At 37.9% G+C, this 27,872-nt stretch overlaps 1 protein-coding gene across 3 annotated transcripts in view; it reads right to left on the bottom strand.

Annotated features, from left to right (window-relative positions):
* gramd2aa (GRAM domain containing 2Aa) overlaps positions 1-27,872 on the bottom strand; it is a 43,079-nt gene that overhangs the window by 12,620 nt on the left and 2,587 nt on the right. For 2 of the 3 annotated variants that reach the window (XM_017709812.2, XM_037545119.1), the window contains exons 1-4: positions 24,773-25,046; positions 17,759-17,872; positions 2,821-2,878; positions 1,167-1,239 (exon numbers count right to left, since the gene is read on the bottom strand). In XM_017709812.2, coding sequence (XP_017565301.1) covers positions 1,167-1,239; positions 2,821-2,878; positions 17,759-17,872; positions 24,773-25,026 — 499 coding nt within the window. In that variant the 5' untranslated portion in view covers positions 25,027-25,046. Of the gene's footprint in view, positions 1-1,166; positions 1,240-2,820; positions 2,879-17,758; positions 17,873-24,772; positions 25,047-27,872 lie in introns of those variants that run through there. The other variant, XM_017709813.2, reaches the window with a different exon arrangement.

Here is a 27,872-nt window from a genome sequence, read left to right as displayed (position 1 = left end):
ACATTAATGTAATGTATTAAAGTTAAGAATGTTTCTGTCTCTTCTTCTGAAGTTACCATTTGTTACTTTTTGTTATGACCAATGTTTTTGAGCCCATAATACAAAAACAAAAGCAAAAAACGCTCCTATATTAGTTGGAATAAAATCCCATTATACTGATATTTATTGATGTTAAGAACGTGTTTACCTCCTCCTATTAAGTAACCATTTGTTAAGACCAAAGCTTTTGAGCTCTTAGTATAAATTCCAATATTAGTCAACACAACTAAACAACAAGTAAACCTAATATTGGTGTCACCTGCCCTTTACATTGTGTGGACGTTCAAAGATGAATTGACCAATAGAAATGGCCCAAAAGTATAGAATAAAACAGTTACATTAACAAAGTTAAGAAGATTTTTGCTCTTTCAAATGAATGAATGTGTATGAATATTTGTGCCTTCCTCTATAAAGTCACGGTTTGTTATGACCAATGCTTTTGAAGAAGAAGAAAAAAAAAAAATATATATATATATATATATATATATATATATACACACACACACACACACTCTTACCTTTATCATATCATAATTTCTAAATGAACCTGTCAGCTGCCTATTACAAAAAAAGTGAATATTTAATGATGAATGAACCAAAAAACTATTTCTTATTTTAAAATCTTGTCGTCACTGATGCACTGAAATTAACTGTATTACACTGTGCTGTGTTTAACTCTGTTCCTTTTCTCTGGGTTTCAACATGGACTTCTTTCTAGCAGTATCTGAGCTCAGGACCGGCTTCTCTCTCACCTATTGGTAACTAGCAAAGATACTTGCTCTGGATAGACAAAGCACTTTTGTAAGTCACTCTGGATAAGAGCGTCTGCTAAATGCTGTAAATGTAAATGCTTTTGTTATGACTACTGTTTCTGAGCTCATAGTATAAATGTATATATATAAATGCTTGTCTTTCCTATAAACTCCTACATTAGTTAAAACAGCTGAACAATAAAGGTAATACTGATGTCATATCAAACCTGCCTTTAAAAATGGCAGCTGCTCTTTACACTCTGTACATTAACATGCACTGACGTTAAGAATGTCTCTACCTTCTCCTAAAAAGTTACCATTTGTTACAAAAGTGAAGAGAATGAAAACTGCATCAGTAAACAAACTGACACTTACCCTTCATGAGGATCTCCTCTTTGGGCACATTCTGAAATAGTTTGTGGTACTGCGAGTTGTACTTGCTGACAGTCTGTGAAGAGGAAGTAGTAGAAGGTAGAGAGATGAGCTCCTGCCCACAGTTCCCCTGCAGCCTGCTTTTCTCTCGGAGAGGACGCGAGCTCTGCACCAAACTCAGCATGCTGACACAACACTCCACACACGGTGAGCCGATCCTCTCTCAAGTGTGTGTGTGTCAGACTGTTACAGGTAATCGGTATCTCTCTGCTCTGTCACAGGCCCAAACGCACTCTCTTTTTGTTCCTGTGAACCGATCCCGTCTCCTCTTACTTTGGTTTCACAAGTCACTTCAACAACTCTCACTCTCTCTCTCTCTCTCTCTCTCCTGGTTTGCTACAGACCTGCTGCAGCCACCCACTGCACCTTAGCGGAAAAAAAAAAAGCTTGCAAGCTTGCACACTACCCGCGCCAAGGCTCGCACTAGTGCTTCCTGCTGCCTCACACTCTAGTGATGCGCGCCACTGCTTTTTTCAACAATATTCATAATCTAAATGGGCTGAGCCAGCCGGCAGAGTGCTCTGTTAATGATTAACCCTGCAGTTGCTCAACTGATTTGCTACATTTCCATATTTTATGCATACCACAGCTTTACGAGTATTAATCATGTGAGTGGTAATCTAAGGTCAACACATATCATATTTTAAATCAGAGGTCTTACAACACTTTTTTTTCCGACTACACCACTGTGCAACAGCAGGCCAGCAAATCATCCTCCTTCTCATCACTCAAATCCATATGATCTTCAATACTAAGTCAGCTTGCTGAGATCAGCCTATAGAAATATATATATATATATATATATATATATATATATATATATATATATATATATATATATATATATTTGTGGTGGGTCAAGGTCCAAAACATACAATTAACAATATAAAAATAAAGAGGGTATGTAAGGTTCAAATTTCAAATTAATGTATTTTCCAACATTCCAACAAGTTTTATTACTAAAATGATTCATAAATACAATTTCAACAAGAATTTTCTATACATAGTCTATACATTTATTTAAATATTAACACTTTTCTCAGCAAATAAACACATAGATTTTGACTATGTGTAAGACTTACGCACAGTATTTTACACACACACACACACACACACACACACACACACACACACACACACACACACACACACATATATATATATATATATATATATATATATATATATATATATATATATTAAACATCTAAATTAAACGTCCTCACAGGCCAATTTTGGGCAGGCCTAAGGCTGAACTATTTCAGCAAAATATCTAATATTGTGACTGCTAGTTTAATTATATTCTATAAAATGAGGCCTTTTTTTTTGTTGCAAGAACCAGCTGAACATAGACTATCAGTTAGTTGTGGTGGTGATGTCACAGCACATGGGGGTTGGGTTGCTCCTGATTGGTCTAACTGATCACTCATCTAGTTTGTTAAGACAACACTGTTGATGATATATACTATGGTAAATATGATTGTGAAATTTGTGAAAATTGCACTTTTAATGGCATAAAATTTCAACATATTTTCTTGATCACCAGGCAGTTTTCTAATTACAGGTTCATAGTGTACACTTAATATGTGATACTCACCGAGCCCCTGTAACATTTCTTTACATCCTCGTAGGACAGGTCATCTATCAACTGAACCCTAAGAAGAGAAGTGACAGTTGAAACATGATTACAACATACATCAAACATGCAGTGACAGACAGACTTATCAATCTTAAGCTGAACTCCTGGCAGCCAGTACACAGACACACACATGCTTTCATTACCAAAGAAAAGGAAGAGAGAATGTCCAAATACACTCATTAAAGTGTTCCACTGCAGGGTTGTCACTGATTTTATTAGTAATAGAATCATATTTTTCTATTATTAACCAATTTTTGTGATGAAGAATAAATCAAAGTTGTAAAAAAAAGGTCAAGCAATAATGGACAAACGAACAATAGAAAGACAAGCATAAAATAAAAATTTTTTTAAAAAATATTTTATTTAAAACAAAAGATGAACTACGAAGCTTTTTAGAAATATTTCTAAAAAACACTAGATAACAAAAAAAAATGTATATCAGAGGGACCACAAGGATTGTTCAAAAGTTGGGAATCACTTCTCAAAATTTTGGAATTAATGGGCCTCATTCTCTGACTCTTCTTAGGAATTTTTTTTCTTAAAATTCATGTACGCAGCTTTCACAAAGATTCTGACAGTGTTTTCATATTTGGGATTTGTTCTTAGGTAAGAACAGAACCTACACACACTCAAGAGCACAGTTCTGTAAGAACAGTTCTGCGCTTTAAGAAGACACTTACACTTACAACCAATAATGTTTTCCATCTGGATGCAGATAAATATATAAGTAAGATTTTAATTTGTTAGTCTTGATCAACTTTACAGGTAATTGTTATGAAGCTAGAAAGCTGTAAAAATGACTTTTTAGAGCTGTACATGAAGGTAAAATGACTAAGAAAGCTGCATAACAAGACATTAAAATCTAATTTTAAATTAGACTAATATTCAGAATTCATTATATTTTAAAAGCTGGGATCAAATCTCAAGGCAGAAATAAAAAATTATTGTGCATACTCACAGTATATTACTTATCGCTTAATAACATCATATGGTAAATAAATGATAAACAGCCAAATAATTTTTGGGTGTACAGTTTGTAGTATTTAAGTCCATAATGAGCAAGTTATTGTTATTAATTATTGAAATGTAGTCATGATACCAACATTTTTATTTTGATACCTATAATATATGCAGCATCACAATGCTTGATACCAAGATACATCAAAAAGTGAACAACACTCACACTGTCTGAACAACAAATGTTTATTTGATTCAGAGAAAAATGTTCTTCCATCAATTTTTTTACTTTTACTTTTTTAATTAGTCGAAAACTCTTCAAATGCAGGCAAAATTAAATGGCTTCCAGTTTATTTAAGTAAATAATTTCAAGTACTGAAGGAACTGAATTTAAGAGTATTGAACTGCTCCACTGAAAAGGCAATGAACTTTTGATACTTTGTGCTACTCTATTCATCAGGTACACAGGCAAATAATTATTGCTGATTTATTGCAAAGGTAAATTTTAATTGATGCAGTTTAAATTAAGTAACTGAATTTAATTTAGGAGTCACAACAGCACTGATATTATCCAAAAATACTCTCAGATAACTCTAAATTACACACTTTCTACATGACAATTTCATGGTATGGCATCTCGTAAGATGGAGTTGTACAGGAAGAACAGTGCTACATTTACACATACAGTTCCACTTATTAATTAGATAAACTCATTTCACTGAAGCACAACTCATTTCACTGAGCACTGGTGTTGTGCTCAGTTTAATTTGAGGAGAAAACGATAGAAAAGGTGTGCTGAGACACATTTTATAACGCTGGGCATTTTAGTTCACACACGTATTTGGAGGCTGCTGACCCAGAGCACAGAACTGTTCAATGAGATGTGCCCAAACATCATAAACGTATTCAGTGCAGAATAACTTAAGACCGACTCTATCCTGCAATAAACACAGAGCCTGCAAACCCTGGATATCTGCTGAGGTTGGGAAAATTTAACCCCCTCTCAAAGCACTGGGGGAGAGACATTTTCCCTTGGATCCTTAATGGTATTGGATTTCTTCTGGACGTCATCAGTCATTCTGTCCACACACACACACACACACACACACACACACACACACACACACACACACACACACACACAAATCTCTTCATAGCCCCTCAGAGAGGACTAAGAGGACAGGAGTTCTTGGCAGTGGGCCAAGAGCAGGGACAGCGTGTCTATTGCCTCAAAGAGAGTGTATCACTGTCTGTCACTGTCGTCCTCTCTATATGACCTTACTTTTGCTGACAAGAAGCAAGTGCAGGTGGCAAGGTCCTACTCCATTACTCATACTCCTTTAGCAGTGTAATACAGCCCTTCACCAACACTCTCACATAGTCACAAGGAAAGGCTTCTGTGCCCCTGAGCAAATAAGATAATATAATTTTATTATATATATATATTTGTTGATTTATTTTCTAAGAGAAAATAAGTGAACACATCATCTACAGAGAATACACTTATTCAAATATGACATGTGGCCTGTGCTAAAGATAAAATGTATATTAATACTCTTATTTTTTCCTGTATGTTAAGTAACTCAGTAAATAACTAGAAATTGTACACTAAAATTTGATCTGATAAAATCTGATTTACCTAGTTTGGCTTTACAAGTTCTGCTCTTAAAGTCTTAATCCCACATCAAAAGGAATCTTATACAGTAATGTATAAGCAAAGCAAAGTAAAGTATTAACCAAACAGAAACCACATTTACAGAAGGATGAATAATTAACAGTTTTCTCAAACTCAAAAGAACTGACACACTTAGCAACTGAAATGCACTGCAGACATACTTCGCACTTAAGCTTTTGTTATCCATCAATTAAAACTAGAAATGAATGGAGTTGTATGACACCAGTCCTCATATACTGCTATGGAAAATATCAGTAATGATATGGAATTATATGTCTTCTCATTTCGGCCTGTATGTATATATTCACATCTCTTTTTATACCTTTAATTTGATTTTTTTCCTTCTATGTGTCATTTTTTTTCTCTTGATTGTTTAAACCTGAATATTTCATGTGTCTTGAATATCAGAATTACAACTAGACAGAGATTACTCATATTGAAATGCAGGTGTAAATGCAGCCAAGACACATTCAAAACAAATCGATATACAATCGCTCAAACCACTTTTGGCATTTTGAACCAGATGTTATACAAGTTTAAATGTGTATGTCTCTTCAACCCACATTCGACAACCAACACCCCTCCTAGTACAGTGATGGAGCCACACTGCTGGTCGCCATCCTCTGTACTGCCACCATTAAACAGAGGTGTCACTGTTCCTTCCCTTAAGTTTACCTCTTGAATTTCTCCTCTGAGTTTAACTCGGTGTCCCGAGCTAATTAAAATGAAGTGCCAGTTTGGTTAATCTACTTCTAATCATCCTCCACTGTCTTGCTACAATACATTAGGTTTTAACACAGGTGTCCGTCACTGTGACGAATAATACAACAGTTTAAACAAATAGTCATCTTTTTGAAAAATCAGCATAAAGTCAGTATAAGCAATTGAGTAACACCATGGAAAAATTATCATTTTCAAATAGAAAAGGGAAAATGAGAAACAGCACAGGGGACTGGTCGTTGTACATAAGCTGACGTGTGTATTATGCACCACACAGCAACTGCATATCAGTGTGACTGAAAGCTGGACAATAATATGCTGTCAAATACTTTTGAGAGTACCTTGCATGTCACAGAAAACAAACAAACGGATTCTTGACCAAATCAAGTTTTAAATAATAAGGAATAAACCATTAAGAAGGCTAAAGACCCAAACAGAGCACAATATCAACCAGTGACACCTTTGCTTACCAAGTGTTCATGCATGTAGTTTAAAATCTTCCGGATGCAGGTTACAGGGAACAACCAGGTATTAACAGGGTCTTAATGAATTAACTAACTTTATTTAGCTAGCTAGCTGGGTTTATGAATCAATGAATGAATCAATGAATGAACGAATGAATCAATGAATCAAGAAGAAGTGTTTTTTAAAATCATAACACCATTATATATTCTTCAGCAGTGTTTACTATATAGTGTGTGTACTATATCTCATTGGCTTCAAGGTAGCACTCCAAAGCACAGAAGCATATGCTTAAGGGTTTTGCTCATGTGAGAGCATACTGGTAACATGAACCCTGTTCACCCACAGATAAGGGCACCAAAATACTCCTTCAGTTTTGATACATCACTGATATGTAGTTTCCAGTTTTTGATCAAAGGAGGAAAAGATGCCTGAATCTTCGACCTCTGTAGCACAGGCATCTGCAACTCTACATTTGGTGGCAAAGAAGTCCTCTGTTTCTGAGAGTGAGGTCTCGTGTGGTTTCCTGAGCGTTGAGTAGGAGGTGGAAAAATTCAAGCAGGACTTGTGTGACCCAGGCTGGCTGTGTAATGTAATTTATAAGGGAGTTGACGAGCAGAGTGGCATGGTATGAAGTCCCTGTCCAATCACCACAGACAATCTGGACATGTCATTTTTATGTAGCACTAACGACATGGTGCCTGACCGTGTCTATCTGCAGATTGGTTATTATATTACTGTGAGGGAAAATTGAATATGACCACTATTACTGAGGAGGCTCCAGGTTCGGCTAATTACAGGAGGTAATTCTATTTAGAATGATAACTATTCAGCAAGCAAGCATAGAAAGCCTGTGCCAGTCTTCAGTCTGGGCTGGAAGGCACTGTGTGCAGCTTTTGGGAATACAGACTATCTCTGTAATGCAGTGCTGAGGCAGCAGGGTCACATGCTCTCTATGAACAGTCAATGCCTTGGGTGCAGAGCCAAGCCTACAAAGAGACGGCTTCCTTCTCTACTGAACATGACTGCAGCTTCTGACTCAGAGGACAGGATTTGTTGGTTGGGGAAGGGCACACATACAGAGCGGGTATTGGGACTAACCGCTGGGAAGCTGACAGTGGCTGGCAAAAATGGAATATTGGGTCATGCCGTAAGGTAAAAGGTAAAAATTAGAGGCAGTAATCTGTAAAGTAATATTACTGTCAAGCTCACAAATGCAAGCCTAGGTTCTTTAAAGAGGAATATCTGAGTCAATAATTTTGACAGTGACAGTTCTGATGTTCATTTTCATGGTTCAGCATTTTTAACTCATCACTATGGCCTCATGCTGCACTCCTGTCTTCATCATGCACTTTTAACTATAATACTTCAGTTAAAAACATACAAATCATACCATAACAGGGCTGCAACAAACGATGACAAACTTGCTGGCTATGAACAGTTAAATTTAAACAATTTTATGTAATATTTCAATAGTAACCCCTTCGTCCAGCTGCCCTGTATGTTTGTGTAGAACTACCTCCTGAAAGACCTTCGTGTGGCGACAAACATTCATGGACAACAGAAAACTGTAACTGTTCTCTGTGTTTGCCGAATTTGAACACATCGGTGACAGGGTCGTTGTGAATAATAGCTTCTCCGTTTCAACTCCATTAACAATTCAGAGAACATGCATTTCAAAATAGTTATAGCTCAGTTCATGACATGAAGTAAGTTAAAAAATACGTTTTTAACGTTAGCTTACTAGCTAGCACAACCTTCTTACCGAGAGGATTTGTTTTCATCCAGTGAGCTGACGTGTTTCCTCTTCAAATGCTCCAGCATGGAGGATGTGCTCCCATGCCAGCAGCTTTACGAATAGCTGACAAAGCTGACAAAGAAATGCTCCAACACTTTTGAGGATTTTGTTCTTGAGGCTGCCATCACATTTTTGTTGACTCTCCATTAAAGCGACAAGCAAGACATTCCTAGTGAGTATGAGAAAGATGACTAATTCACTGTGAATTTAGTTGCTAACTAATTTGGTCACTGATTTTAGTTTAGACTAAGTCGAATAATCGTTGCACCCCTATACCATAACATAACATAACATTAATTAATGATGTGCATTTCCTGAAGGAACGCCAAGAGCACTTGAGTGCATGTGTGTGTGTGTGTGCGTGTTTCTGTTTCTGTGTAGGTGAACAACATACCTCCTTAGGTATGTGTCTGTGTGTGTGTGTGTCTGTGTGGTGTGTGTGAGAGGGAGAGATGTATGTGTTTGAGGAGGGGGGGGGGCATTCAAATTAACAGTTACTCTGTTATTATGCAGCTCTTAATGGAGAAGCCTTGTTTGAGTCCGATTTGCATCCTCTGAACAAACAGTTATAACTCGGGAAACGTTTACTCTATCACTTAACCGGATAAATGGTGTGAGAACTTATTAAGCAAACAGATGGTGTGAGACCCCTTGAGGATTATTTTGGTGTGATGATGTGTATATTGAGAAGAAAATGTCTGAGTTATGACAAGTTAAACACAGAGAAAATCTTGAAATAAGCAAATTCTGATTTTGAGAAATTTACATGGGAGTGAATGGGGCAGTTTTCTGTGCCCAGTGCCAAACAAATGCTCATAACTCTAAAGCTAATTGATAAAATGATAAGATATTTTGAGGGTTCAGAAAGGACAAGTTCCTCTATCAACTCAATGTAGCTTCTAGGTGAAAGTTTAAGGATTTTAAAGCAGATTCACTGAATGACGGCTGTGTCTGTGAGACTGAGTGGTCTGCTGTGACGCCATCGATGTCAGCTAGAATTTGAAGTTCTAGAACATTCCGCCATTCATTCTTATGGGATGTTTTTAATATTTAAACTTAATTTTATTAAAAATTGCCAATCCAATCAACTCCAAAAGTACATAGCACAATTCACAGCGCCGAGACCTTCGAAACGCAGTTTGAACAGAGGCAGTTTGAACAGAGGCTGTTTATTAAAGTATCTGTATTAATCACAGAAAAGTGTGGAAGAAGAATAAGAAGAAGTATGAGAGACAACAGTAGAGTGCTTTTTCAAGCACTCTAATTAAAAAAGGCAATGACTACAAGACCGGATAGCTAAAACCATTTACAAATTCACAATAAAGATGTAGAGTCATGTGAAGAAGTAAGTACACCCCATGAAATGTTTCTCTATTTTGAGATATGTGGACATGTCATTAATTACTCTTCAGTTAAACATTATATATACATAAATGTTATATAAACAAACAGATTTTGCATGTTGAAAAAGTACATACACCCCTGACCTCAGTAAATAGTATAGTAAATACTTAGTAAACTGCTCATTCCTGCAGAATTCTTTCAACTGTGCAATGTTTGAGGGGTCTTTATGTAACCCCTTTAAGCTCTTTTGATCTAGGCATGATGATACCACACACTCCAACAACAACAAAGCAGACTAGATATCTAAGGTTTAAATAACACAAGTTCCTCCATGACGTTCTCTAATGGTGTTCTAATCATTGGCACCTGATCAGTGATTTATGTAGCAGTGTACTCACTTTTTCCACATAAGAAAATTGCATTTCTGTTTTTATCAATTACATAAAGGATGACAAATATGTTAATTCTAAGACTTATATAGATATTTGATCTCCAAATATGTTGAAAAAGTGTTGTGTACCCTCTTCTTCACATGACTGTAAATTCAGGTATAAAGGTTCATTCTCAGGCAACTAACAACTAAATCTAGTGATAAGCAAAACACAAACAATAAAGCAATAAAAAAACGTATTTTTCTGCATTTTCAACAAGCATCGCTTAAGCTGCATCTTACAGGGATAATCTTGCGGTGGTAGCAGGGGACTCTGCCTGCTGTTCTATAAATAGGCACTGCAACTCAAGTCCCATGATAGAAGGAAACGGGGTTATTGAAAAACATCAATTCTCTTCCAGGACACTTTCATCCAGTGTTGCTTTATTGATACACAGGCTGCAAGCTTTCAATTTACTATACAATAGAGCATTATATGAGACAGTTACCACTACTAGTAAGTAATTGCTATTGTTGAATACAGCAATTAATTAGAAAGTAATTTCCTGACACTGGCAAGCTTGTTCTTTTGGCTAGATGAGTAGTGTCTAATCCATTCCCATTTGCACTTATTTGTGGCCGGCTGACAGCCACAGTGGGCTAGTTCTGCCCTGGCCGAAGATGTGGAGAGTTACCAAATAGGCAGAGTGTTTGTATGCCCCAGGCTGCAGAGCTGTACAGCCATGCTAGCTGAGAACCAAAACGTACCAAAAGCCAGAAAGGAAATCCGTCCCTGAAGCAGTGAACAAAGGGCCTACTGTCAATAATTCATCTGGAGCCAAGTAGAAAAGGCCAAAGAGCATCAAACTAGCACATTTACAGGCGAAACAGGATCCAGCCCTGTAAAGTAAGATACAGCACAAACCTGGCCTGCCATCAGCTTCTACAGCGTAAACTGAGACAGCAAAATTGCTTTGGAAGCTCCAACAAAGACCTATAATATTTCATTGCTGTAGTGGTTTGATTATTATTGCTATTTTAAAAAAGATTATTTACTGGATAATACAGTGCTTTATGGTAATACATTTAACTCATAGTAGCTCTTATCTATTAAAGAAAGATGGAAGGATATGAAAATTGCACCAGGGCCACACTCTACATTTTTTATGTATTTAGATTCAGATCCACTTATGATATTCAAGTGCGTTTATTTATCAAATCTCTTATTTTACACGACCATTTTCCAACCTCTTTTTATCCTGAAGACTTTAAAAGGGTTGTTTTTGTTAGAGCATCTTTAAGGCTGATATACAGATATACAGGCTTATTCAAAAAGATTCATCTGATTTCAAATTAACTTATTTTACTTGTAATCATTACAGAACAATGCAGTAAACTGTAAACAGTTTAAGTGAGCATAAAGTTTACTATGTAAAGTGCTCAATATGAACCTTCTCCAGCAATGGCATAGTTCATCCCATGCTCGATTAAAAGCATGTTGGATGTCACTGCACTCACAGCTCTGTCAATGCTCTGAGCTGTTGGAGGTTCACTACCCACGAAAATGGTTGCACAGTTATGACAGATTCACTCTTATTGAAGTGGAGAACGCAGAACACTTTCATCTCCTTGCAGACTGAAGGGAGCCATGTTCCGGTGACAGTCAGAAACTCTATGGCCCCCTCTTTGAATTGGTATGTGATTGGTTCCTAGCTGCCTCGTGGTCGTAAAAATATGGCACTTTGAAATCAGATGAATCTTTTTGGATCACCCTGTATAAATGATCTCTGTCCTGACTGGCTGCCTCTATTGTTCCTTGTTCAAAAAGCACTGCAGGCTAAAACACAAAACAACTAATTTAAATATTTCTATTGCGCTTAATTACTTTTTAATTACTTTTTAATTACTTAATTTTACCTTATTAACAATGATTACGATTACAAAAAAACTGGCCTAAAAGGCAGGCCATCATGCAGCGAAGGTGACTGACAGCTGCTGTCTCTTGTTGCTGGGACAGAAATGAGAGAGCTCAGTGCAGTTCAGCCAGCCAGCAGCAGGGCCCTCTGCCAGAATCGGAGCAGGAGCACGTTCCTACAGATTAAACTGTATCTCAGAGGAGCCTTACGCAAGATGTGCTCTGTGGGTATAACGTAAGCTTACGCCACACATAGGTTTGTGTTACAACATAAGCTCATTCTAGACTCACATGCCCCACATAAGCAGAATATTCTCCTCCAATAGGGATATAACAGTATACAAACTTCACAATATGGATTGTGATTTCTGCACCATGATATATAATACATTTATAATTGTTGGCTGCTAAAGCAAGATCACAGCGGGTGATGAAATTATAATTTACCCAAGTATTGGGAAAAAATCATGCATATCCTAGCACCCCTAATCCCACCATAAGCATTTACAACCCCAATTCCAATGAAGTTGGGACATTGCGTACAACATAAATAAAAACAGAATACGATGATTTGCAAATCCTTTTCAACCTATATTAAATTGAATACACTACAAAGACAAGATACATTTTATACATGTATACGGATACATTTTATTGTTTTTTGCAAATATTCACTCATTTTGAATTTGATGTCTGCAACACGTTCCAAATAAATTGGGACAGGGGCATGTTTACCACTGTGTTACATCACCTTTCCTTTTAACAACACTCAATAAGCGTTTGGGAACTGAGGACACTAATTGTCGAAGCTTTGAAGGTGGAATTCTTTTCCTGTCTTGCTTGATGTGCAACTTCAGTTGTTCAACAATCCGGGGTCTCCATTGTCATATTTCGCGCTTCATAATGTGCCACACATTTTCAATGGGAGACAGGTCTGGACTGCAGGCAGGCCAGTCTAGTACCCGCACTCTTTTACTGTGAAGCCACGCTGTTGTAACACGTGCAGAATGCGGCTTGGCATTGTCTTGCTGAAATAAGCAGGACGTCCCTGAAAAAGACGTTGCTTGGATGGCAGCATATGTTGCTCCAAAACCTGTATGTACCTTTCAGCATTAATGGTGCCTTCACAGATGTGCAAGTTACCCATGCCATGGGCACTAACACACCCCTATACCATCAGAGATGCTGGCTTTTGAACTTTGTGCTGATAACAATCTGGACAGTCCTTTTCCTCTTTGGCCCGGAGGACATGACGTCCATGATTTCCAAAAACAATTTAAAATGTCAGTCCACAGGACACTTTTCCACTTTGCGTCATTCCATCTCAGATGTGCTCGGGCCCAGAGAAGCCGGCAGTGTTTCTGGGTGTTGTTGATATATGGCTTTCGCTTTGCATGGCAGAGTTTTAACTTGCACTTGTAGATGGAGCGACGAACTGTGTTCACTGACAATGGTTTTCTGAAGTGTTCCTGAGCCCATGTGGTAATATCCATTACAGAATGAGGTCGGTTTTTAATGCAGAGCCGTCTGAGGGATCGAAGGTCACGGCATTCAGTGTTGGATTTCTGCCTTGCCGCTTAATTGCAGAGATTCCTCCAGATTCTCTGAATCTTTTGATGATATTATGGACTGTAGATGATGAAATCCCTAAATTCCTTGCAATTGCACATTGAGAAACGTTGTTCTTAAACTGTTGGACTATTTGCTCACGCAGTTGTTCAAGTGGTGAACCTCGCCCCATCCTTGTTTGTGAACGACTGAGCCTTTCAGGGATGTCTTCCAATGAACCTGTTCACTTGTGGAATGTTCCAAACAGGTGTTTTTTGAGCATTCCTCAACTTTCCCAGTCTTTTGCTGCCCCTGTCCCAACTTCTTTGGAACATGTTGCAGGCATCAAATTTAAAATAAGTGAACAATAAAGTGTATCCGTTTGAACATTAAATATCTTGTCTTTGTAGTGTATTCAATTAAATATAAGTTGAAAAGGATTTGCAAATCATCGTAATCTGTTTTTATTTATGTTTTACACAACGGCCCAACTTCATTGGAATTGGGGTTGTAAGAGGAAAACAGATATTAGTCATGATAGCACGCCTGTGTGTTTTGAGATGGCTGCTTATGAGATTAAACTGTAAAAATTACCAACACTCATAATGATGTCAAGGACCACTTACAGTGAGAGGAAACAAGCATTTAGACACTTATATTTTATGTATCTGAAGTGCATATATCAAATTCACAAACATAATGTCTTTGACTTTGTACTCAAAATAGGAACAAAACATATCCATTCATCGACAAAGATATGTTTAAAAAACAAAACTGACAGGGAAAAACATATACATCAATACAAATCGCTGTTGTTGGAACAAAACCTTGTATCTCCAAAATGTAATAGCCTAGTGGTTTCTATGAAAGACAGTAAATTAGAGCTGTTCAGAAGAGACAGGGGGGTGTAATAGCAGAAGGAAAAAACACTTTAATTTGAATGTATGTCAACGTAACCAGACTTTTTTCCAAGTCATTTTGAGCCGTTTCTTTTGGTCCAATCATAATTAAATTTACCTACAATATAAAGGACCGTAGGTATTTTCAAATTATGTCAAAATCTGAAAAACATCAAAAATGGAAATACAAGGTTATGTTCCAACAGTAGTGATATGTAATTGGCTCCAGATATTACTGCTAAACAAACGCAATCTCATGTAAACTCCACCTGAAATCATTACAAATGACACTGCTATTAATTGTTTTTTATTGCATGAAATCTTCCTAATCATGGTGCAAAAGCTGATCATTTTTTACTCTAGATGTCTTGAAGCTCTAATTGTCAACAACAGCTTTGCATCAAAGTACTAATGTTATTCATTTGTTTACGCTCATGAAAACATACCGCTTTGTTCAAACACAAATAATGTCAAGTAAAGTCGAAAGACATTATGTGTGCAAATTTCCTTTCACTGGTCTGAGTGTTTAAAACTGGATTGAAAACACTAAACTCTGAATATTAAGGAATTTAGAGTCAAAAGTACATCTATCTCACTTTCAGTTGTTTTTTTTTGCACTTCATACTTGTCAGTTATGCTTTTTATTTATTTATTTTTTACTATAACTAATTATCCACCTATTGTAGCTGATTACAAATTCCTAGCATGTATTCTAGTAAGATAAAGAGTATTTTAAAATGTGTTAGAGGGTAGAAAAATGCAGAGTTGGTACCTACTCAAAGTAATTTGCAAATATCATGACAAAAATAAATGGGCAATGTAAAAACTACAACCAAGCAAGCTTGAACAGAAAATAACATTCCTGTTTCATTTGCAGGGACTGTATAAGAAATGTATTCCTACTGGGAACCATTGGGAACCATCTTCTGAAGAATTACACTCATAAGAACAATGCAGATAAAGCAGTAGATAATAAATACACACAGCAATCCTGCGCTTTCCTATAATGTATTACAGTACAGCCAGTTTCGTTCTCCAACTATAAAAATAACAAAAGTGCTGTGAACTTGAGCTGCATACTATGGACAAACTACTAGTACTTTGATTATATTGTTCATATTGAAATACACTTCAGAGTATATTCATAAAGAACTGATGAATCAATTACATGACATTGTTAAAGACTGACCTGGAATATTTTGATCAATATCATTTATTTTTGCTGGATTACATTAATCTTGAGGCATTAAAACAACCACAGCAACACTGACCTGGAACTGCAGCTTTTCTTCAATAAAATAGGCTGCATGTCTGCCATGAGGGTCATCCAGGCTATTTTATTGAACACTGTAAAAAGTATGCAGCTTTTAACCAGGTTAACCTGAAATGTTGAGTTCACTAAACTTAACATAATAAGTTAACATCTATAAAACACAAATAACTCTTCTGTTAATATTCTAAGTTCTAGGAAATCAAAATTAAATTGTTAACCTGGTTATGCAGTTTAAAAGCTGCGTATTTTTATAGTGTAGGGTAAACATAGTTCCAAGTGAGTGCTGCTGGGGTGTAAGACATTGGACATCAGGATATAACTGGCCAGCTGATGTTTGCCTTGAAACTAGTGGTGGATCAAAATGAAAATTCTTGAGAAAAGTCGAAATGGAAAGAAAACGTTCTCGTACATATAATGTTCTACTTAATTTATGCTTTTGAATTAAAATAATAACTCTGACGCTTCAAAAGAGATAATCATCATGTTGGGAAAGAGAACTAGAGGACTCATTTAATTTAAAACAGCTTGCTAAACAATATTAAATATTAATATTCCACTATAACAACAGAAAACAACTTGTTTTCTAATACGTAAAGCACATGGATGCTGCTAAAACTGTTTGAATGTGTCTGTTTTCTTTTGTCATGCTTTTTTATTTGTTAGAGTCTGACATTTTTGGCGGCCTAAATTTCACACACACACACACACACACACACACACACACACACACACACACACACACTTTCTAAGCTGCTTCTCCTGCTAGAACCTATCCCAGCAGTCATCGGGCGGAAGGCAGGATACACCCTGGACAGGTCGCCAACACCTAGGGGCAATTCAGCAAGTCCAACTGACCTGACTGCATGTCTTTGGACTATGTGAGGAAATTTCAGTGCATCTTTATTCAGGACATCATTTTTGTGTGTTTTTGCTAAAATAAAATTCTCTATCATCTCTTAAATGATTTTGACATGTGAAGATGGACTAAATTGAATCCTTAGTTTAGTGTAAAGGCAGTGTGACAAAGAAGTATGTACCAGCTAAGCTTGTGCCACAGCAGTATCTCACTCTAGTCTTCTACTACTTAGACAAAACAGGCTTTTCTCTGCACACCGAAATATCACCTTGGGTTATTTTATTGAAATGTGGTGTTCAGAAAATGGTAATAAAAGATTTGAAACTCCAGTATCTGCTCCCCCTTCTAGGCATTCAGTTACACATGAAGCCTTATGATATAAACAAGCAGATTATGAATTAACTCCTAATCACACAATTGCGCTTTTAAAAAATAAAAGCATAGAGAATGTAAGTCTTGGGTTATTTGCATTTGCATGTACAGTGTATTGACTGTATTGATGACACTACATCTGATTATGACATGCATGAGCGACAACTCTTGTAGCTTCACACTGGGGCAGGACCCCTCTTGTCACTGGGGTGGGACTCTCGAGTACATCTCAGTACATTTAGTCAGGGAACATAACTGAACCATAACACTTTGAAATTATATTTTCTAAGTTATACTGACACCACACTCCCCGTCTCGTCTCCAGGCCTTTTATTTTATTGTTCCGTTTTAAAATATTTGGTTATGAAAAGGTACAAATATGTACTTTTCACCTGAAAAAACAAACTTGTTTAAGATTCACACTTGGACCTTAAAATCACTGTTGTACCTTTAAGGGAACATTTACATTGTTTGCACTTTGATAAATGAAAGGTGTACCCACACAGTACCTTTACTTCTAACAGTGTAGGGAAACACTGAACTGTCATTTATGCTCATAACACTTGTAAATGGGCTCATTTCTACATTGATATCACAGCCTTCTGTGATATCAGTACTGCAAAGGCCAATATTCCAATACCACTGCACAAAGGCTGTGCTGTGCAGCCCTGTGAACATAAATCTGTCATGTATCTGTCATGACTTGCCTGAAGTGTGAAGGGCTGTGAGGGTCTTCCTCCTTCAGGGTCTCTGACAGGTCCTGATGTGTTATCAGGCCAACATCATCAGCATGCTCCTGGGGCTCACTCATGGTCTTGGTTCTGCATTAAAACAAACAGTCATGTAAGGTTTACGCGCTCTCTTTCTCTCACTCGTCCACTCACTCTCTCTCTCTCACATGCACACCTTCTGCTCTTTCCTCTATGGAACAAGCAGAGCACTTGCTATGAGTACGCTCATTTAAAAAGCTAAAAAGGTGTGACAAATATCCTCCTGCTGGTGTTGGGAACACTGCACCGCATCAGCAATTAACACAGCGTGCTCTCTTTACCCTCCTCTCCCTTCTTTACTCTAATTGGGACTCTTCATTAGACTGCACATGGAGTCATCGCTGCGTGCAATGGCAGGCCGCTTCCTGTTTTTGAAGGTCAGACATGATTTGCTGTTCAATGCTCCCAAGAGAAGCAGCACACTGCTGCATAGTAAACAGCTAGAGAGGTGTGGTTCGTGTGTGAAATGCCCAGTTAGGTGTTTTTTTTCTAGTGACTTGGTTTTATTTGCATTAAAAATATGCAGAATTAAGCTAACAGACAGAAAAAAGGAGAGCAGTGTGCAGGAAAAAGGTGCACAAAAACAGCACTCAAGGTTCACATCTGGATTTGGACACAACAACCACAGAGTAAGCCTGTCACTATCAATTATGTTAGTATTAAGTTGCCTATGGGTTATTTTAACGATTACTTGACTAATCTTTAATAAGGACTTACTAAATGGTTGTTTCTAGATGGATTTTTCAGGTACAAAGCAGCCAATGCCAATACATAAACATTTATTAATGTAGAAATTGACAATTACCATAGAATTGGTAACACATAGAAATGTAACATTCATTTCAATGCAGTAGTGAAAATCAACAACTAATCAGCACCAATTTGCTAAAGTGCACATATTGATGAACTGAACTTTTTTTAAGTTTCGTAATTGAATAATGGTCATAATCTATAAAAACCTACCAATGAAAGTCAACAAAGATAAAGTTGAAAGTGTCATTAACATGATGAAATATATTAATCCCTTGTAAACCCTTGAAAGGCCTGTATGTGTGCCCTTTCATTCCTCACTCTAATTTCTTAACAACCTAAAATCAGCATAAGTTGGGACAATATGTTAAACTACCTTTTAAACTTAAAACAATGACTAATACAACAGCACATCATCTGTCAATTCATCTCATGAATTGTATTGTTTTTTCAAAATAAACACTTTTTTTCAATTTTGATTCTTGCAAAATATTTCGAACCGGGACAGTAAACCATTTATCACTTTGTAATGTTACTTTTTCTTTTCATAACACTTAGTGTTTAGTGACTGAAGACAGAGTGAAGAATCATTTCATGTGTTATTTTGTCTCATTCTTTCTAAAAACAAGTTTGATGCTTTGCAGTAGCTCGGAGTCTTCACTGTCGTATTTTGCATTTTAAAATGCGCCACGCAATCTCTTTTAGACAGGTTGGGACTGCATGCGAGCCAGTCCAGCACCCTCTTCTTCTGCGGACACGTCTTTGTAATGTGTGCAGAATGTGGTTTTGTAATCTCTTGTTGAAATAAACATGGGCGTCCCTGAAAAAGATGTCATCTTGAAGGCAGCATATGTTGCGCCAAATTCTCAATGTACTTCTAACTTTACCATCACAGCAGTGTAAGTTACATTTGCCATGGGCACTGACAAACCCATACCATTACAGATCCTGACTTCTGGACCACAGGTAACAGTCTGGATGGTCCATTTCGTCTTTGTCCAGAGCACATGGCTTCCATTTCTTCCAAAAAAGACTGGAAATGTTTGTCTGAACACAATACATGTTTACACTGTGTGACAGTCAATCTGAGATGCCTCTGAGCCCAAAGAAGTCTATGGCACTTCTGCACACGGTTAACATGAGGCTTCCTTTGGCACAGAAAAGTTATAACTGGCATTTGCAGACATAACTTCATATTGTAATGCTTGACAAAGGTTTCACAGAGTACTCCAAAGCCCATGTATTTAAAACGATGAATGACAGTTCTTGATGCTGTGCCGTCTGAGTGATCAGAGAGCACAGTTATTCAGCTTATGTATGCGCCCTTGCCCTTTACATACTAAAATCCCTCCAGATTCCTTGAATCGTTTAATTATGTTATGCACTGTGGAGGGTGAAATATTCAAATCCCTTCCTATCTTTCTTAGAAGTACTTTGCTTTTAAACACTTCAATAATTTTCTCACACAAACTGCCAATCCTCTGCTTTTCTTTGCTCCTACCTGGACCTTTCCTGGATACTGCTGTTGTACCAAATCATGATTACAATCACCTTTTGACATCACTTGTTTCTAATCACATCATTATTTAATTATTCTATCTCATTATTAGCCCTAAATTGTCCTGTCCCAACTTTTTGTGTTGTCCCAACTTGAATGTGTTGCGAGCCTTAAAGGAAGAAATTGATGTATATTTAGAAATTAAATTAAGTTCTTGTGTATCTTGTGTATCTGCAATGAAAGTCAAAGCAAATTGTGCTTTCTTTTTTTTCTTGACATTTACCACACCGTCCTAACCTTTTCTGATCTGGAGTTTTACACAATTGACACATTAGTCTCATAGTGAGCACTGAATAATAAGCCTTAAAATGAATAAGCCTACAGGTTAAGAGGTTAATAGAATATGCAAGTAGAATGGATGCTTTTATAGAACAGTCTCAGGCAAGTCAGGAATACACACTGTCTCTGGATCAGTAAAGATAGGACAAAGCATACCTCTGACCTTCTTCATGATGACGTAGACAGAGCTGTGCTGATAGTGAAGGTTAATCATCTTTCTGCCCCTCCTCCTCCAAATTAGAGCATGTTTACCAGGCAACGGCATCACAGGACGAGTGCTAATCCATTTAGTCTAATCAACTTAAGCTCTGCAGCTTCTGCAGCCTCCCTTAAAGACACACTGCACCTTTTAAAATGACTTTCCCCTAACTTTCCACTTTCATTGGCTGTCGCGTACTTGGAAACAAGACGTAAAAAGCACCAGAAGCGAAAAGAGGAAACCATGTTTCTTTCAGCTTGTTTATGTTGTGTCTGGTTTGAGTCTAGACTAAACAAAGCCTATTAAGAAAGTCATAACCGGTCTCGTGTGCATCTGTGCACGTCCATTGTTTTCATCACTTTTCTCCTGGCAAAACAACTGTGTCCTTTTTTTAAAAGAAGGAATACTGCAGTGTAACCAATAAAGCTGAAGACTGAACAAAGTCAGCCCAAATAAAGTCCACTTGGCAAGAGTCGTTACTTAACAAGTCCTTAAATTAACCTGGCACAAAGAGATACAGGGAAATGAAGAGCCCACTTAATTTTACCTAGTCAAAACAAGAAAGATAGGAAGGTGGAAAAAGAGAAAGACACAGAGAGAGAGAGAGAGAGAGAGAGAGAGAGAGAGAGAGAGAGAGAGAGAGAGAGAGAGAGAGAGAGAAATAAATGTACTTCTGAAGCATAACAATGCAAAAATGACCTCCTTTTGGCTTTCACAGGGCACTGCACGAGCCTAAACTGACTTTAAATCTAAAAAATATTGAAAATATTGACTTCATGTTGTAACAGGTTTCTAACTGATGGACAGTTTTCTGAACGTTACAGCTGTTTTGAAATTGAGAAATGATGTGCTTTGCACTATCCTTATTCCCAATTTTTAAATGTTATCAGTAACGACTGCTTTCCACTTTCCTTCATCTCAGATGTTTAAAAATGTTTTACAAGAAAAAGCGGACTATTCCTTTAAGAGCATCACACACACAAGGCCCCAAAGAATCATCTCGGCTATTTCTGCAATGCTCTACCCGGGGAGCGCACTACCAGGGAAACTACTGAAAATGTGCACCATAAAGACTGCTAGGAACTAAAATAAGGCGCGCACTGATATGGGAATTCTGGGCCAATGCAGACATCTGATACTTCTCATGTACATATCTGCCTAATACTGACGCCGAATGCATAACAATATGTACACTTGCATTACAATATGGAACACTTATTTCTACAGCTTTACAAATGCAAACAGTAGCCCAGCAATGCCTGAGCATTCTGCTCCTCATCAAACGCTGGTCTGAAATATTGGTACTGATCATTTTTTAAAGCATTTATCTCCTGATATCAATATGGTTCTGCTATATTGCCCACCCCTAACTAAACAGTAGCTACTCGGCCCTCAGGTAGTGAAGCTGCAAAGTTGATTAGCTAATTAGTAATGCAACTAAATAGTGAAGAAAAGCTCATTCATTGTGCTGAGACAAATTATAAGCATTTATGTCTACTTATAAGACCAGTTACTAACTATTTTCAAGCTGCTGTATAAGTAGTTTTGTTGACTGAGTAACATTTTGCAGGTCCTATTTCATTTATTTGCTATATGATGGTGAAAAAAAGTATCTAACCTATCAACTTAAGTTATCGGGAACAGTAGCTGAACTACACTAAGCTGAATTACTCAATAGGGACTATGTATAAAATGTATAAAATACTGTAGTTAGTCTTTAATGGAAATTCATAGATTGTAAAACTAGCATTTCAAAAGTGCACCTACATGCAGAACTGTGCACAGCAAATGATATGTAAAGCCATTTGCTTTAGGTACTAAAAATTTGAAAAAGTACAAATTAATAGACAAACAATACATTGTAATTTGATGTGTTAGCTTAACCATTTCCAAACCTTTCCTCAAAGAAGCCCAGTATTTACAGTTGCTATTTAATACCTATCCTGAATAGTTAATCCTTCATTACATTAATGTAGATGTGCTGGTGATGGAATTCAGTAAATCCATATAGCGGCTGGAAAGCAGCAAGAACCAAATCTGTGTTATTTTAAGTGTATTATTTGAATATATATATATATATATATATATATATATATATATATATACACACACACACACACACACACACACACACACACACACACACACACACACATATATATATATATATATATATATATATATATATATATATATATAAAAACTGTAAGGCTCCTAGGAAACAATCAAATACCAATGGAATGAGGTGATTATAGAGTTTCTGACCATTACTGTCATATTAGACACACACACACACACACACACACACACACACAAAATTATGTTGGCAAAATCACACTTACTGTCCAGACTTCTAAACAATTTTCTTAGCTGATGTATATCTAATATTCTGATATAGGAAGCCTTTGGTCTACCCAAGCTTCATCTCTGAGTTCTCTCTCTCTCTCTCTCTCTCTCTTTCACAGCAACAGGCTGAGAACAGCAGCTATTACTGCAGGAGGCTAAATGGCTCCATTCAGACCGAACATCTGCCAACAAACAACTGAATCCCCAGCATTTGCAGCAGAAAGGAGCCCTCTCTGATGGATATGACTTAATGGCCCATTTCCATCTGGAGTATGAGGGGCAAGCAGGTGAATATATTTGCCCACACCTCCACGTTGTGTGCTGTTCCAGCCAGGGCTTTGTTGCGCCAGGTGGTAGAGAATTGAGAAGAAAAAAAGGAAACACAAAAAGGACTTTGTTCTATGGGATGTCAACAATGCTTTGTTCACCTCTGTAAACGCTGGAAGGACTTCAAAAGCTCCTTTAACGGTTATCTGTGCTGGATCAAGCGTTGGGATAAATGTTTTTGTATAATGATGAAAGAATCATTAGCAAAGTGAGGGCTAAACTGTGTTCAGGGCCCTAAATTTAATGTCTCAACTGCTGTGCTGACAAATATTATTACATACATACATCATACATACAGAAGGCTTTCTGATCTAATCCTCTGCTGAACTTTCAGTGAGACAGATATATTTAGTGCATCTACCATAGGTACAGCATTGACAATTCCAAAGTATGTTAAAGGGGAATCCCACCACTTTTTCAAAATGTCTGCATAATTCAGTGGCTGAAATATAAACAGTCATTCAGGGTGGTCTCATGTGAAGTGGTTCCTTTGCAGAGAAAACTACTGACTCTGATTTCTTACAGTGGTGGTGGTAGGAACCAGGGGTCACACATATAAAGCCATTTTATTTATTATCCAGAACCACCAGTGGACCTGCAGGTGTCTTCCAAGTTTATGTGTGAAGTTGATGATAAAGTAATGATCAACTTGGGGGGGGGGGGGGGGGGGGGGGGGGTCGGGAAGAGAAAAACAAACAAGCAAAAAAAGGAGTTATTTGGGGTCTGCTTTGCCTTAGAACACCGTTCGTGTATCCCTCCACCATGAACAGATTAAAATAACTTGATTAAAACAGGTTTTAGACCAAAACTATATCACAAACCTGCTATAAAACACGGTCTCGCGTACCAGGCCACACCATTCATGACCATTTCCATGTAATGACATTCTATGCGGGAGCTTTTAGAGGTGGCCGTCTGGTTCCTTTCACCACCACTGTGAACAAATCTGACACAGTAAGTTTCTCTAGAACGGCACACTTCACATCAATGACCTTCTTTACATCTTAACCATGTAATAATGAAGAAATTTTGAAAAATCCCCTTTAAAAGAAGTAGCAGATGAGAGTAAAGTGGCTCAAGGTCGGCTTGAGGGGTCAGTAAAGTCATTTTAAACGAGGCTGATGTTTCAGTCCATGTATCCATTTCAGAAGCCTGAAGTCAAGTTATTACATTAAATACAGAAAACATTACAGTATAAAAACACATATGAAGCCCACTTCAGCTGACACTCATTTCCAGCTGGCTGACTGAGAAGCTCGCTTGTTTGCAGCTCAAGTCCGGTATCATGACGTCACTGCGAGAAGAGTCCTTAGGTTAGAAACGCACGAAGCGAGTGAATGTGACAGAGCCGAGTCTGCATGTATCGAAGTCTGTCACGTTTGGCATTACGTTCATACTGTGTGCACTGAAGCAGCGCCTCAGTGTCACGGGATTCATAACCAATAGCACTGCACAGGGCGAGACTCGGCGGAGACCGGGTTAAGTTAGTTACCTCAGACACAGGCAGTTCTCTATTCCGCAGAAGTCACGCACTCCGCGGAGGTGTGTCGGCATAAAGGCACCGCTCCCACATGGTAACGGGATGCAGGAGTCAGTTTTGGCCAGCCGCGCAAGATTTCGCTCATTACTCCGTTCTGGGGACGAGCTGAAGGACGCCAGCGGGCAGTTCTTCCCCAGTAATCCCAAAGCAGCCGAGTGTTTACAGTCTGCCGAGGAGAAGAGCGCTCGGAAAATCTGTGGCGCCATCTGCGTCCTTCAGCGGCGCGCGACAGCCACTTCCCGCGCTGAACGGATTCTGCGCTGTGATTGGCTGGAAAAGTCCCGCCTCCTGCGCTAGGATTGGCTAGTGTTTTATCTTCACACACAGCCAAGCTATCAACAGTGTCCATCTCAGTCAAGACCACACGACACTCCTCCCAGTGAACGCAGCCACTACGAGACACGCCCCCAAACAATCACAACCACTTCCAGACACGCCCCCAAACAATCACAACCACTTCCAGACACATTCACAACCACTACAAGACACACCCCCCAAACAGAAGCACTGTAAGCCACGCCTCCAAAGGAATACAACAATTTAGACACGCCCCCAAACAGAACCACTGTAAACCACGCCTCCAAAGGAATACAACAGCTTAGACACGCCCCCAAACAGAACCACTGTAAGACACGCCCCCAAAGGAATGCAGCCTCTACAAGACACACCCCCAAACAGAATCACTGTAAGGCACGCCTCCAAAGGAATACAACAACTTAGACACGCTCCCAAACAGAACCACTGTAAGACACGCCCCAAAAGGAATGCAGCCTCTACAAGACACACCCCCAAACAGAATCACTGTAAGGCACGCCTCCAAAGGAATACAACCACTTAGACACGCCCCCAAACAGAACCACTGTAAACCACGCCTCCAAAGGAATACAACAGCTTAGACACGCCCCAAACAGAACCACTGTAAGACACGCCCCCAAAGGAATGCAGCCTCTACAAGACACACCCCCAAACAGAATCACTGTAAGGCACGCCTCCAAAGGAATACAACCACTTAGACACGCCCCCAAACAGAACCACGGTAAGACACGCCCCCGAAGGAACACAGCCCCTACAAGACACACTCCAAAACAAACACAACCACTATAATTCCACAAATGAACACAGATACAAAGGCTGTAGTTATTTATTCAGTAATCAAACATTAAATGAAATATAATTATGACTTGAATGTTATACTAATGATCAACTTTGATCAGTTATGACAGTTTATCAGTTATGACAATTATTTGATAATAGATAAAGATAGCACATAGCAAATCGATGAAGATAGCAGTTTATACTTTCTCAGTCAATATGATTCTTTAGATAATAGAGTACACAGCCTGTTTACAATGTATTTTGTAAAACATTCATTGCAGGGGGGGGTACATGCAGGGCGTTGTAGAGCAAAATAGTATTTCTTAGATTTACCACAATTTACCATTATCAATATTAAAGCTCATGTGGGTTCACTGGCTATTTGTTTACTAAATTAAATGGCTAAATTTAAGTTGTATACATCATGTCTCCTGGTTCCTGTCAGTAACACTGTAAAAATGTTCAAAATTTTAAAAATCATAGTTTATATACAAAATACAATCCACACAGAATGACTGTTTATGTCTCAACTAAAGAACTGAAGACATTTTGAAAGAATTGTTGGAATCCTCTTGAGTTGAGCTAATCTTTAGCATTTGTGTACTATAAATGATTGATAAATGAGAGTAAATGTGTAATTTGAGCTTTGTGGTTTTAACCATTGTGTAATGATAATTATATTGTAATTATATTGTGAGTAAAAACACAGTGCTCTGAAATCAACAGCAAAAATGTTACACACTAAAATAGTATTTACCAGCATAAAGCGTACACCATTACAGCAGCAAAGATTAGAGTTCATACTGAGTCTGCACACACACACACACACACACACACACACACACACACACACACACACACGGAGGGTGATTAAATAAGATTCATCCGATTTCAAAATGGCTTGTAAATCATTAGAGAACAGAGCAGTAAACTGTGACTCATTTAAATGAGCAAAAAGTTTATTATGTAATTTTACAAGAGCTCAATATGAACCTCCTCCAGCTGTTTGGACAACATCAACGCCATAGTCAAATTCATTGCCCTTTCAGTGTTGTGGTACCAGTGATGAAGTTGTTGGAGGTTCACAGCTGATTGAAATCATGCTGCACAGTTATGATGGATTCACTCTTATTGAAGTGGAGAACGCAGAACGCTTTCTACTCAGGGTCTCATCTCTTCGCAGACTAAAGGGAGCAATCTTTCAGTGACAGTCAGAAACTCTATGATCCCCTCTTGTGCATACTGCACTGCACCAAATACAGTTCAACAATTATTCTCTCTTTATAATTAACATGCAGTTGGTCAGTGTTCTTTAAACACTCATGAAATGCAAGATATGCTCAGAAAAGCGTATTATAACGATACCAAAATTGACCATAATCATGATCAAATATGGTCATATCGCTCAGCCCTACACAGTACTCTCACTAAGAATAGATCTGTAGTTTTATCAGTGTTGTATCATTCACTGGCGTCATCATGGTCATCACCTGCTCATGACTTCTGTAACTACATTAGCTCATTCTGACTCACCAGCACATCCTACAGTAACCACTACAAACACTTACCTATCAGCACAGTGGATTTCTCAGATCACACACATGCCAGCTCACAGTCCAGTGAGGGTGAAAATAAAGCTAAAATGAAGCACCAAGCACTCAGTCAAAAGGGCAGAAGAGAGATTGACGTACTAAAGGAAAGTATCTGACACATCTCTCCTTGCTTAGTCAGAGGTTACGGGGCAACGATAACAGCATCGTTTACCGTCTAATAGTCAAAACTGAGAGGAAGTTCACACTCATGAATCAGAATCTTGTTCTGTCATACTAGAGTTAAAGTAGAGATACCTAAGGTAAAATATTGCTCCAGTAAAAGAAGTTTTTCCTTTTAGACCTTCACCTGAGTAAAAGTACAAACGTATTTGCCTTCAAATGTACTTAAGTATCAAAAGTAAAAG

This window comes from Pygocentrus nattereri, chromosome 15 (assembly GCF_015220715.1).
Source record: "Pygocentrus nattereri isolate fPygNat1 chromosome 15, fPygNat1.pri, whole genome shotgun sequence".
Classification (NCBI taxonomy): domain Eukaryota; kingdom Metazoa; phylum Chordata; class Actinopteri; order Characiformes; family Serrasalmidae; genus Pygocentrus; species Pygocentrus nattereri.
The sequence above is the reverse complement of the archived record's forward strand: the minus strand, read 5'-3'. Positions and strand labels throughout refer to the sequence as shown.